Source organism: Oncorhynchus tshawytscha, linkage group LG19 (genome assembly GCF_018296145.1).
Source record: "Oncorhynchus tshawytscha isolate Ot180627B linkage group LG19, Otsh_v2.0, whole genome shotgun sequence".
NCBI classification, from domain to species: Eukaryota; Metazoa; Chordata; class Actinopteri; order Salmoniformes; family Salmonidae; genus Oncorhynchus; species Oncorhynchus tshawytscha.
This window is the reverse complement of record NC_056447.1, coordinates 54,500,178-54,514,892: the sequence shown is the minus strand read 5'-3', so window position 1 is coordinate 54,514,892 and position 14,715 is coordinate 54,500,178. Positions and strand designations below refer to the sequence as shown.

The following is a 14,715-nucleotide window of genomic DNA, read 5'->3' as shown; positions in this document are numbered from 1 at the left end:
AACAAAAAGAAGTTTGGAGATTTGTATTTCATATTTGAATATTCAAATGTTAGAATTATACAATCAAGGTCTTTAAACACTTGTTGGAGAATAACGAACGCGAGGAGAGACGGACCAAGGCACAGCGGATGTATAGTTCCACATCTTTATTATATTATATATCCTCTGTGTGTTTACCCTGAATGTCAATGGTCTGGACTGAGCGATGTGTCATTGTAAAGATGACTGTGATACGAAACATTTCAGGGGCACAAGAAAAGACATGTAGCCTGGGTTTCAGCACAAACACTAAATAATATCCCACAAACACAGGTGGGAAAAAATAGCCACTTAAATATGATCCCCAATTAGAGACAACGATTACCAGCTGCCTCTAATTGGGAATCATACAAAACACCAACATAGAAAAATAAACTAGAACACAACATAGAAATAATAAACTAGACTACCCCCTAGTCACGCCCTGACCTACAACACCATAGAGAAACAATGGCTCTCTATGGTCAGGGAGTGACAGCTACTCTCTGTTTATAATCTATGCATAGTCACTTTAATAACTCTACCTACATGTACAAATTGCCTCAATTACCTCGACACCGGTGCCCCCGCACATTGTAATTATTTCGACACTATGGCCTATTTATTTCCTTACCTCCCTTATCTTACTTCATTTGCACACACTGTATATAGATTTTTTTCTATTGTGTTATTGACTGTATGTTTGTTTTACTCCATGTGTACTTCTGTGTTGTTGTTTTGTGTCGCACTGCTTTTCTTTATCTTGGCCAGGTCGCAGTTGTAAATGAGAACCTGTTCTCAACTGGCCTACCTGGTTAAATAAAGGTGTTCTCAACTAGCCTACCTGGTTAAATAAAGGTGTAATATATATATTTTTAAATTGACTCTGTACCAGTACCCCCTGTATATAGTCTCCACATTGACTCTGTACCGTAATACCCTGTATATAGCCTCCACATTGACTCTGTACCGGTACCCCCTGTATATAGCCTCCACATTGACTCTGTACCGTTACACCCTGTATATAGCCTCCACATTGACTCTGTACCGTAACACCCTGTATATAGCCTCCACATTGACTCTGTACCGGTACCCCCTGTATTTCGCCCCACTATTGTTATTTACTGCTGCTCTTTAATTATTTGTTATTCTTATCTCTTACTTTTTGGGGGGGTATTTTCTTAAAACTAACCTTGTTGGTTAAGGGCTTGTAAGTAAGCATTTCACTGTAAGGTCTACTACACCTGTTGTATTCAGCATTTCACTGTAAGGTCTACTACACCTGTTGTATTCAGCATTTCACTGTGAGGTCTACTACACCTGTTGTATTCAGCATTTCACTGTAAGGTCTACTACACCTGTTGTATTCAGCATTTCACCGTAAGGTCTACTACACCTGTTGTATTCAGCTTTTCACTGTAAGGTCTACTACACCTGTTGTATTCAGCATTTCACTGTGAGGTCTACTACACCTGTTGTATTCAGCATTTCACTGTAAGGTCTACTACACCTGTTGTATTCAGCATTTCACTGTGAGGTCTACTACACCTGTTGTATTCAGCATTTCACTGTAAGGTCTACTACACCTGTTGTATTCAGCATTTAACAGTAAGGTCTACTACACCTGTTGTATTCAGCATTTCACTGTAAGGTCTACTACACCTGTTGTATTCAGCATTTCACTGTAAGGTCTACTACACCTGTTGTATTCAGTATTTCACTGTAAGGTCTACTACACCTGTTGTATTCAGCATTTAACAGTAAGGTCTACTACACCTGTTGTATTCAGCATTTCACTGTAAGGTCTACTACACCTGTTGTATTCAGCATTTCACTGTAAGGTCTACTACACCTGTTGTATTCAGCATTTCACCGTAAGGTCTACTACACCTGTTGTATTCAGCTTTTCACTGTAAGGTCTACTACACCTGTTGTATTCAGCATTTCACTGTGAGGTCTACTACACCTGTTGTATTCAGCATTTCACTGTAAGGTCTACTACACCTGTTGTATTCAGCATTTCACTGTGAGGTCTACTACACCTGTTGTATTCAGCATTTCACTGTAAGGTCTACTACACCTGTTGTATTCAGCATTTAACAGTAAGGTCTACTACACCTGTTGTATTCAGCATTTCACTGTAAGGTCTACTACACCTGTTGTATTCAGCATTTAACAGTAAGGTCTACTACACCTGTTGTATTCAGTATTTCACTGTAAGGTCTACTACACCTGTTGTATTCAGCATTTAACAGTAAGGTCTACTACACCTGTTGTATTCAGCATTTCACTGTAAGGTCTACTACACCTGTTGTATTCAGCATTTCACTGTAAGGTCTACTACACCTGTTGTATTCAGCATTTCACTGTAAGGTCTACTACACCTGTTGTATTCAGCATTTCACTGTAAGGTCTACTACACCTGTTGTATTCAGCATTTCACTGTGAGGTCTACTACACCTGTTGTATTCAGCATTTCACTGTGAGGTCTACTACACCTGTTGTATTCAGCATTTCACTGTGAGGTCTACTACACCTGTTGTATTCAGCATTTAACAGTAAGGTCTACTACACCTGTTGTATTCAGCATTTCACTGTAAGGTCTACTACACCTGTTGTATTCAGCATTTAACAGTAAGGTCTACTACACCTGTTGTATTCAGCATTTCACTGTAAGGTCTACTACACCTGTTGTATTCAGCATTTAACAGTAAGGTCTACTACACCTGTTGTATTCAGCATTTCACTGTAAGGTCTACTACACCTGTTGTATTCAGCATTTCACTGTAAGGTCTACTACACCTGTTGTATTCAGCATTTCACTGTAAGGTCTACTACACCTGTTGTATTCAGCATTTCACTGTAAGGTCTACTACACCTGTTGTATTCAGCATTTCACTGTAAGGTCTACTACACCTGTTGTATTCAGCATTTCACTGTAAGGTCTACTACACCTGTTGTATTCAGCATTTCACTGTGAGGTCTACTACACCTGTTGTATTCAGCATTTCACTGTAAGGTCTACTACACCTGTTGTATTCAGCATTTAACAGTAAGGTCTACTACACCTGTTGTATTCAGCATTTCACTGTAAGGTCTACTACACCTGTTGTATTCAGCATTTAACAGTAAGGTCTACTACACCTGTTGTATTCAGCATTTCACTGTAAGGTCTACTACACCTGTTGTATTCAGCATTTAACGGTAAGGTCTACTACACCTGTTGTATTCAGCATTTCACTGTAAGGTCTACTACACCTGTTGTATTCAGCATTTCACTGTAAGGTCTACTACACCTGTTGTATTCAGCATTTCACTGTAAGGTCTACTACACCTGTTGTATTCAGCATTTCACTGTAAGGTCTACTACACCTGTTGTATTCAGCATTTCACTGTAAGGTCTACTACACCTGTTGTATTCAGCATTTCACTGTAAGGTCTACTACACCTGTTGTATTCAGGTCTACTACACCTGTTGTATTCAGGTCTACTACACCTGTTGTATTCAGCATTTCACTGTAAGGTCTACTACACCTGTTGTATTCAGGTCTACTACACCTGTTGTATTCAGGTCTACTACACCTGTTGTATTCAGGTCTACTACACCTGTTGTATTCAGCATTTCACAGTAAGGTCTACTACACCTGTTGTATTCAGCATTTCACTGTAAGGTCTACTACACCTGTTGTATTCAGCATTTCACTGTGAGGTCTACTACACCTGTTGTATTCAGCATTTCACTGTAAGGTCTACTACACCTGTTGTATTCAGCATTTCACTGTGAGGTCTACTACACCTGTTGTATTCAGGTCTACTACACCTGTTGTATTCAGGTCTACTACACCTGTTGTATTCAGGTCTACTACACTGTTGTATTCAGGTCTCTACTGTTGTATTCAGGTCTACTACACCTGTTGTATTCAGGTCTACTACACCTGTTGTATTCAGGTCTACTACACCTGTTGTATTCAGCATTTCACTGTAAGGTCTACTACACCTGTTGTATTCAGCATTTCACTGTAAGGTCTACTACACCTGTTGTATTCAGCATTTCACTGTAAGGTCTACTACACCTGTTGTATTCAGCATTTCACTGTAAGGTCTACTACACCTGTTGTATTCAGCATTTCACTGTAAGGTCTACTACACCTGTTGTATTCAGCATTTCACTGTAAGGTCTACTACACCTGTTGTATTCAGCATTTCACTGTGAGGTCTACTACACCTGTTGTATTCAGCATTTCACTGTAAGATCTACTACACCTGTTGTATTCAGCATTTCACTGTAAGGTCTACTACACCTGTTGTATTCAGCATTTCACTGTGAGGTCTACTACACCTGTTGGATTCAGGTCTACTACACCTGTTGTATTCAGCATTTCACTGTAAGGTCTACTACACCTGTTGTATTCAGCATTTCACAGTAAGGTCTACTACACCTGTTGTATTCAGCATTTCACTGTAAGGTCTACTACACCTGTTGTATTCAGCATTTCACTGTGAGGTCTACTACACCTGTTGTATTCAGCATTTCACTGTAAGGTCTACTACACCTGTTGTATTCAGCATTTCACTGTAAGGTCTACTACACCTGTTGTATTCAGCATGTGACAAATACAATTTGATTTGATGGTGTCTCCCGGCGTTCACATTAATCCAACTAGTTGTATTTTATGAAGAAAAAAATAATAATTTAATAATAAGGAGTTTGTTCCTTTACATGGTGTGATGGCTGATACTTTGCTCTATCAAAATATATATTTCACTTTTGTTAAGACAAATATTTGTGGATAAAAAGTTGATTGCCCCGTTTTTCAAGAATCCCTGAGCTTTAAAACAGCAACATTGTCTTTCAGTCTCATGGCAAATGTGTAAAATAAATTGAAATGAGCTATTAAACTACAATTTACTCTCTCTGCCCCAAAAACAAACACACAAAAAAAGAATGTATTTTTTGCAATTTGTGGAAATACCAATGGAAAAGTATCCTAAAACAAAGTGCAAGATAAAAAACATTTAAACAGGGGTAGATAGTGGTCAGTGGTGAGAGAGAAAACAGAGGGTGACTCATTCATGTAGTAAACTACTGTTGGCTCCGTGTCAAACAAAGCAGTCAACAGAACAATTAAGGTAAACTGGGCCAAATCCTCAACCTCACCCACCTGTCCTATTTCCTGATGCTTTACTCAGAGTGTAGAAACCACTGCAGACACACTGTGACACAGATAGCCCTCCTTGGCAAACAGCCCACCCCCTCCCTCCTTAAAAATTATATTCAGTTTCTAAAGCCTCGTAGAAGCAAATACTATAGAAATGCATGCAGTGTCTTACCCGTCTAGCTCAGCCGTTTCTATGTAACACAGTCCATATGGTTCACTACTAGAGAGCAGCAGAATGTCAGCCTGTAGGAGAGGAGGGAGAGGAGGGTGATGAGGGAGAGGAGGGAGAGGAGGGAGATGAGGGAGATGAGGGAGAGGAGGGAGATGAGGGAGAGGAGGGAGAGGAGGGAGATGAGGGAGATGAGGGAGAGGAGGGAGATGAGGGAGAGGAGGGAGAGGAGGGAGATGAGGGAGATGAGGGAGAGGAGGGAGAGGAGGGAGATGAGGGAGAGGAGGGAGAGGACTTACTGGCAAGCCACAGGGAATAAACCAATCTCTGCACCAAGGCTTTACAATAGAACTCAACAGTTGCAGTAGAGGAATAGCCCTCATTTTAATTTTAACAAACATTGGATGATTCATGTCAAGTGTTTATGGGAGTATCTAAGTATGAAATTGAAAGCAAATTACTCACTGTCACAAAGTGATTGTTTTCCAGCTTGATGATATCTCCCACGCGTACATTCATCCACTTCTCATTCTGTAGACTGAGACAGATACACAGTCATAATGGTGATTTATAAAGCACAAAAGCATCAAATGTTATGCTATTCAAAGAAATGTCTTCATCTCATTGTGCAATTTTGAAGGTAAAAAAAAAAAAAAAAGAAAGTTGTCTCTTTGCACAAAGCCACAATGCGGTAGAAAATGTTCACATTTAAAAGGTTCATATTGAAGGTTCATTGAGGATGTACTTACTTTCCCCTGAGTACCTGAGACTGACGACTGTTGACCTGCTGATCGCTTTTATACCTGAACTGAAATTGAGAAGACATCTTTTACAATGGTCTTGCACTGCTAATAGCTGCTAATAACTGGGGATGTAGTGTACACACAGTACCAGTCAAAAGTTTGGACACACCTACTAATTCAAGGGTTTTTCTTTATTTGTACTATTTTCTACATTGTAGAATAATAGTGAAGACATCAAAACTATGAAATATCACATATGGAATCACGTAGCAACCAAAAAAGTATATTTTATATTCTTCTAAGTAGCCACCCTTTGCCTTGATGACAGCTTTACACACTCTTGGTATTCTCTCAACCAGCTTCATGAGGTAGTCACCTGGAATGCATTTCAATTAACAGGTGTGTATTGTTAAAGTTAAATCAGGCCTTCATGATCGAATTGCTGCAAAGAAACCACTACTAAAGGACACCAATAATAAGAAGAGACTTGCTTGGGCCAAGAAATCCGAGCAATGGACATTAGACCGGTGGAAATCTGTCCTTTGGTCTGATGAGTCCAAATTTGAGAAATTTGGTTCCAACCACTGTGTCTTTGTGAGATGCAGAGTAGGTGAACGGATGATCTCTGTGTTCCCACCGTGAAGCATGGCGGAGGAGATGTGATGGTGTGGGGGTGCATCGATGGTGGAACCCTGATCTTTTCACCGGACATGCTACCTGTCCCAGAGCTGCTGTTTTCAGCTCTCTAGAGACAGCAGGAGCGGTAGAGATACTCTTAATGATCGGCTATGAAAAGCCAACTGACATTTACTCCTGAGGTGCTGACTTGCTGCACCCTCGACAACCACTGTGATTATTATTATTTGACCCTGCTGGTCATCTATGAACATTTGAACATCTTGGCCATGTTCTGTTATAATCTCCACCCGGCACAGCCAGAAGAGGACTGGCCACCCCTCATAGCCTGGTTCCTCTCTAGGTTTCTTCCTAGGTTCTGGCCTTTCTAGGGAGTTTTTCCTAGCAACTGTGCTTCTACATCTGCATTGCTTGCTGTTTGGGGTTTTAGGTTGGGTTTCCGTACAGCACTTTGAGATATCAGCTGATGTAAGAAGGGCTTTATAAATACATTTGATTTGATTTGATTTGGAAAAGCATTCCAGGTGAAGCTGGTTGAGAGAATGCCAAGAGTGTGCAAAGCTGTCATCAAGGCAAAGGGTGGATATTTGAAGAATCTAAAATCTAAAATCTATATTTTTATTTGTTTAACACTTTTTTGGTTACTGTATGATTCCATGTTTTTTGTAGAAAATGTAGAATGTAGAAAATGTAGAAAATTGTAAAAATAAAGAAAAACCCTTGAATGAGTAGGTGTGTCCAAACTTTTGATAATGGGTGCCAGGTAGCTTAGCGGTTAAGAGCATTGGGCCAGTAACTGAAAGGTTGCTGATTTAAACCCCCTGAGTTGACTAGGTGAAAAATCTACCGATGTGCCCTTGAGCAAGACACTTAACCCTAATTGCTCCTGTAAGTCGTTCTGGATCAGAGCGTCTGGTAAATGACTAAAATGTCAATCAAATGAGTTAACCCTACTTTTTTTTTTCTTGGCTGTATATCAGTTTTGAATCATCAAATTAATTAAATAATAATTAATTCAATCACTCGATTAATCAATGAATAAGAGTGGAAAGTTAACTCACATAGTCGTCAGTGGCATCTTTAACTGCAGTGATCAACAGCACCATGACCAGAGGCACAGTGGTAGTGACCCAGGACAGGGAGGAGATCTCAGGGATCAACTACAAATAGGAGAACACAGAGCCATTTATTTACATCATACGTAGCTATGTAAACCCCTTGGTTACCTTTGAGATTTTTCTAGACAGTATTGACTGTGCTGCGTGTGGGACTTACACCCCTTCAAATTAGTGGATTCCTCTTCAAATTAGTGGATTCCTCTTCAAATGAGTGGATTTGGCTATTTCAGCCACACCCGTTGCTGACAGGTGTGTAAAATCAAGCACACAGCCAAGCAATCTCCATAGACAAACATTGGCAGTAGAATGGTCCGCGCTGAAGAGCTCAGTGACTTTCAACGTAGCAATCGTCATAGGATGCCACATTTTCAAACAAGTCAGTTTGTCCATTTTCTGCCCTGCTAGAGCTGCCCTGGTCAACTGTAACTGCTGTTATTGTGAAGTGGAAACGTCTAGGAGCAACAACGGCTCAGCCGCAAAGTTCACAGAACGGGAACGCCAAATGCTGAAGCACGTAAAAATTGTCTGTCCTCGGTTGCAACATCTAGGAACAACAAGCTCACAGAATGGGATTGCTGAGTGTTGAAGCGTGTATGGCGTAAAATATGTCTGTCCTCGGTTGCAACACTCACTACCGAGTTCCAAACTGTCTCCGGAAGCAACTTCAGCACAATAACTGTTCATCGGGAGCTTCATGAAATGTGTTTCCGTGGCCGAGCAGCTGCACACGCGCATAAGATCACCATACGCAATGCCAAGTGTTCGGCTGGAGTGATGTAAAGCTCGCCGCCAACGGACTCTGGAGCAGTGGAAACACGTTCTCTGGAGTGATGAATCACGCTTCACCATCTGGCAGTCCGACGGACGAATCTGGGTTTGGCGGATGGCAGGAGAACGCTACCTGCCCGAATGCATAGTGCCAACTGTAAAGTTTGGTGGAGGAAGAATAAGGGTCTGGGGCTGTTTTTCATGGTTCCAGTGCCAGCTGGTCAACACATGCTCTCAGTACGCATCCAAGCTCATTACTAATCTAAGGACCCTGGGACTGAACACCAATCTCTGCCATTGGATCCTAACCTCCTGACGGACCGTCCCCCAGGTTTAGATGGTAGGAAATGAAACGTGTGTGTATGTGTGTGTGTGGCGTCAGTGTGCATGTGTGTGTATGTTTTGTGTGTGGCGTCAGTGTGCATGTGTGTGTATGTGTGTGTGTGGCGTCAGTGTGCATGTGTGTGTATGTTTTGTGTGTGGTGTTTCAGTGAAGGCGTGTTCCTGTTTCAGCATGACAACGAGGTCCATACAGAAATAGTTTGTAGAGGTCGGCGTGGAAGTACTTGATTGGCCTGCAGAGAGCCCTGACCTCAACCCCATCGAACGCCTTTGGGATGAATTGGAACGCAGACTGCGAGCCAGGCCTAATCTCCCAACATCAGTGCCCGATCTCACTAGTGCTCTTGTGGCTCTCGCAGTAATGTTCCAACATCTAGTGGAAAGCCTTCCGAGAAGAGTGGAGGAGGTTATAGCAGCAATGTTCCAACATCTAGAGGAAAGCCTTCCCAGAAGAGTGGAGGCTGTTATAGCAGCAATGTTCCAACATCTAGTGGAAAGCCTTCCCAGAAGAGTGGAGGCTGTTATAGCAGCAAAGCAGGGCCCAACTCCATATGAATCCCCATAATTTTCGAATGAGATGTTAGAGGAGTATATTTCGGTGAAGGACCATTGCTAGGCAACAATCCGACGAGAGTTCAGGAGAAGAAACCAATAGTTTGTACTTGCTACTTACTAACTAAATTACAGTTTGCCAATTTCTGTAGTTTAAATATGACCCACTAGCTACGAGACCCCAATCAACCGTGAGGACGGCGAGGGATTTCCTTGTGTTTGTTTCTCTGTTTGAGAAAGCAACTCCACAGACTGTATAAAAACAGAGTACCAGGTCCTTACTAAGTAAGATGTATATTCTGTATCAGTGATTGATTTAGTGATACGAATGGGGTTGATAATAATTGTTGGTTTATAACATGTGTTCAACTTAAGTTTCTTATTGAAACTAAATTGATATACTTTGAGTTGAGTAATAATTCCTAACTTTACTTTGTTTTTGTTTATTCATAAGTTAAGGCAGGTCAAACATACCCTAATAGACACCCCCCACTTAATCATATCATAATTCACTTTAACCAGTTGAATATAAATAAGCAAATAAAATAAAATTGTGTTGGTCACATACACATGGTTAGCAGATGTTATTGTGAGTGTAGCACAATGGTTGTGCTTCTAAACTCAGCAAAAAAAAGAAATGTCACTTCATCAGGACCCCGTCTTTCAAAGATAATTCGTAAAAAATCAAATAACTTCACAGATCTTCATTGTAAAGGGTTTAAACACTGTCCCATGCTTGTTCAATGAACCATAAACAATTAATTTACATGCACCTGTGGAACGGTCGTTAAGACACTAACAGTTTACAGACGGTAGGCAATTAAGGTCACAGTTATGAAAACTTAGGACACTAAAGAGGCCTTTCTACTGACTCTGAAAAACACCAAAAGAAAGATGCCCAGGCTCCCTGCTCATCTGCGTGAACACACCTCAGGCATGCTGCAAAGAGGCATGAGGACTGCAGATGTGGCCAGGGCAATAAATTGCAATATCCGTACTGTGAGACGCCTAAGGCAGCGCTACAGGGAGACAGGACGGACATCTGACCGTCCTCGCAGTGGCAGACCACGTGTCACAACATCTACACAGGATTGGTACATCCGAACATCACACCTGCGAGACAGGTACAGGATGGCAACAACAACTGCCCAAGTTAAATCAGGAACGCACAATCATTGCATCAGTGCTCAGACTGTCCGCAATAGGCTAAGAGAGGCTGAGAGAGGCTGGACTGAGGGCTTGTAGGCCTGTTGTGAGGCAGGTCCTCACCAGACATCACCGGCAACAACGTCGCCTATGGGCACAAACCAACCGTCGGTGGGCCAGACAGGACTGGCAAAAAGTGATCTTCACTGACAAGTCACGGTTTTGTCTCACCTGGGGTCGAATTTGCGTTTATCGTTGAAGGAATAAGCGTTACCCCGAGGCCTGATCTCTGGAACGGGATCGATTTGGAGGTGGAGGGGCCGTCATGGTCTGGGGCGGTGTGTCACAGCATTATCGGACTGAGGTTGTCATTGCAGGCAATCTCAACCCTGTGCGTTACAGGGAAGACATCCTCCTCCCTCATGTGGTACCCTTCCTGCAGGCTCATCCTGACATGACCCTCCAGCATGACAATGCCACCGGCCATACTGTTCGTTCTTTGCGTGATTTCCTGCAAGACAGGAATGTCAGTGTTCTGCCATGGCCAGCGAAGAGCCCGGATCTCAATCCCATTGAGCACATCTGGGACCTGTTGGATCGGAGGGTGAGGGTTAGGGCCGTTCCCCCCAGAAATGTCTGGGAACTTGCAGGTGCCTTGATGGAAGAGTGGAGTACTGTCTCAATGATTCACTGTATACTGGGAGAACTGTCAACAATGATTCACTGTATACGGATGGGTCCACAGTGTCTCCTGACCCCTCCTGTCTCAGCCTCCAGTATTTATGCTGCAGTAGTTTATGTGTCGGGGGGCTAGGGTCAGTTTGTTATATCTGGAGTACTTCTCCTGTCCTATTCGGTGTCCTGTGTGAATCTAAGTGTGCGTTCTCTAATTCTCTCCTTCTCTCTCTCGGAGGACCTGAGCCCTAGGACCATGCCCCAGGATTACCTGACATGATGACTCCTTGCTGTCCCCAGTCCACCTGGCCGTGCTGCTGCTCCAGTTTCAACTGTTCTGCCTTCTTATTATTCGAACATGCTGATCATTTATGAACATTTGAACATCTTGGCCATGTTCTGTTATAATCTCCACCCGGCACAGCCAGAAGAGGACTGGCCACCCCACATATGCTCTCTCTAATTCTCTCTTTCTTTCTCTCTCTCGGAGGACCTGAGCCCTAGGACCATGCCCCAGGACTACCTGACATGATGACTCCTTGCTGTCCCCAGTCCATCTGACCGTGCTGCTGCTCCAGTTTCAACTGTTCTGCCTTATTATTATACGAACATGCTGGTCATTTATGAACATTTGAACATCTTGGCCATGTTCTGTTATAATCTCCACCCGGCACAGCCAGAAGAGGACTGGCCACCCCACATAGCCTGGTTCCTCTCTAGGTTTCTTCCTAGGTTTTGGCCTTTCTAGGGAGTTTTTCCTAGCCACCGTGCTTCTACACCTGCATTGCTTGCTGTTTGGGGTTTTAGGCTGGGTTTCTGTACAGCACTTTGAGATATCAGCTGATGTACGAAGGGCTATATAAATAAATTTGATTTGATTTATACTGGGAGAACTGTCAACAGTGAATCACTGTATACTGGGAGAACTGTCAACAATGATTCACTGTATACTGGGGGAACTGTCAACAATGATTCACTGTATACTGGGAGAACTCTCAATTGATTCACTGTATACTGGGAGAACTGTCAACAATGATTCACTGTATACTGGGAGAACTGTCAACAATGATTCACTGTATACTGGGAGAACTGTCAACAATGATTCACTGTATACTGGGAGAACTGTCAACAATGATTCACTGTATACTGGGAGAACTGTCTTAATGATTCACTGTATACTGGGAGAACTGTCTCAATGATTCACTGTATACTGGGAGAACTGTCTCAATGATTCACTGTATACTGGGAGAACTGTCTCAATGATTCACTGTATACTGGGAGAACTGTCAACAATGATTCACTGTATACTGGGAGAACTGTCAACAATGATTCACTGTATACTGGGAGAACTGTCAACAATGATTCACTGTATACTGGGAGAACTGTCTCAATGATTCACTGTATACTGGGAGAACTGTCTCAATGATTCACTGTATACTGGGAGAACTGTCTCAATGATTCACTGTATACTGGGAGAACTGTCAACAATGATTCACTGTATACTGGGAGAACTGTCTCAATGATTCACTGTATACTGGGAGAACTGTCAACAATGATTCACTGTATACTGGGAGAACTGTCAACAATGATTCACTGTATACTGGGAGAACTGTCTCAATGATTCACTGTATACTGGGAGAACTGTCAACAATGATTCACTGTATACTGGGAGAACTGTCAACAATGATTCACTGTATACTGGGAGAACTGTCAACAATGATTCACTGTATACTGGGAGAACTGTCTCAATGATTCACTGTATACTGGGAGAACTGTCAACAATGATTCACTGTATACTGGGAGAACTGTCAACAATGATTCACTGTATACTGGGAGAACTGTCTCAATGATTCACTGTATACTGGGAGAACTGTCTCAATGATTCACTGTATACTGGGAGAACTGTCTTAATGATTCACTGTATACTGGGAGAACTGTCAACAATGATTCACTGTATACTGGGAGAACTGTCAACAATGATTCACTGTATACTGGGAGAACTGTCAACAATGATTCACTGTATACTGGGAGAACTGTCAACAATGATTCACTGTATACTGGGAGAACTGTCTTAATGATTCACTGTATACTGGGAGAACTGTCTCAATGATTCACTGTATACTGGGAGAACTGTCTCAATGATTCACTGTATACTGGGAGAACTGTCAACAATGATTCACTGTATACTGGGAGAACTGTCTCAATGATTCACTGTATACTGGGAGAACTGTCAACAATGATTCACTGTATACTGGGAGAACTGTCAACAATGATTCACTGTATACTGGGAGAACTGTCAACAATGATTCACTGTATACTGGGAGAACTGTCTCAATGATTCACTGTATACTGGGAGAACTGTCAACAATGATTCACTGTATACTGGGAGAACTGTCAACAATGATTCACTGTATACTGGGAGAACTGTCTCAATGATTCACTGTATACTGGGAGAACTGTCTCAATGATTCACTGTATACTGGGAGAACTGTCAACAATGATTCACTGTATACTGGGAGAACTGTCTCAATGATTCACTGTATACTGGTAGAACTGTCTCAATGATTCACTGTATACTGGGAGAACTGTCTCAATGATTCACTGTATACTGGGAGAACTGTCAATGATTCACAATGATTCACTGTATACTGGGAGAACTGTCTCAATGATTCACTGTATACTGGGAGAACTGTCTCAATGATTCACTGTATACTGGGAGAACTGTCAACAATGATTCACTGTATACTGGGAGAACTGTCTCAATGATTCACTGTATACTGGGAGAACTGTCAACAATGATTCACTGTATACTGGGAGAACTGTCTCAATGATTCACTGTATACTGGTAGAACTGTCAACAATGATTCACTGTATACTGGGAGAACTGTCTCAATGATTCACTGTATACTGGGAGAACTGTCAACAATGATTCACTGTATACTGGGAGAACTGTCTCAATGATTCACTGTATACGGGGAGAACTGTCAACAATGATTCACTGTATACTGGGAGAACTGTCAACAATGATTCACTGTATACTGGGAGAACTCTCAATTGATTCACTGTATACTGGGAGAACTGTCAACAATGATTCACTGTATACTGGGAGAACTGTCAACAATGATTCACTGTATACTGGGAGAACTGTCAACAATGATTCACTGTATACTGGGAGAACTGTCAACAATGATTCACTGTATACTGGGAGAACTGTCAACAATGATTCACTGTATACTGGGAGAACTGTCAACAATGATTCACTGTATACTGGGAGAACTGTCTCAATGATTCACTGTATACTGGGAGAACTGTCAACAATGATTCACTGTATACTGGGAGAACTGTCAACAATGATTCACTGTATACTGGGAGAACTGTCTTAATGATTC

The 14,715-nt window shown here is 42.0% G+C and overlaps 1 protein-coding gene across 4 annotated transcripts in view; it reads right to left on the bottom strand.

Moving 5' to 3' along the window:
* The window catches only part of atp8b4 (ATPase phospholipid transporting 8B4), a gene marked incomplete at its 3' end in the record, with an annotated part of 74,251 nt that overhangs the window by 20,966 nt on the left and 38,570 nt on the right, over positions 1-14,715 (bottom strand). For all 4 annotated transcript variants that reach the window (XM_042301901.1, XM_042301903.1, XM_042301904.1 and 1 more), the window contains 4 exon segments: positions 5,350-5,420; positions 5,812-5,884; positions 6,096-6,154; positions 7,787-7,885. In XM_042301901.1, the coding sequence (XP_042157835.1) occupies positions 5,350-5,420; positions 5,812-5,884; positions 6,096-6,154; positions 7,787-7,885 (302 nt within the window).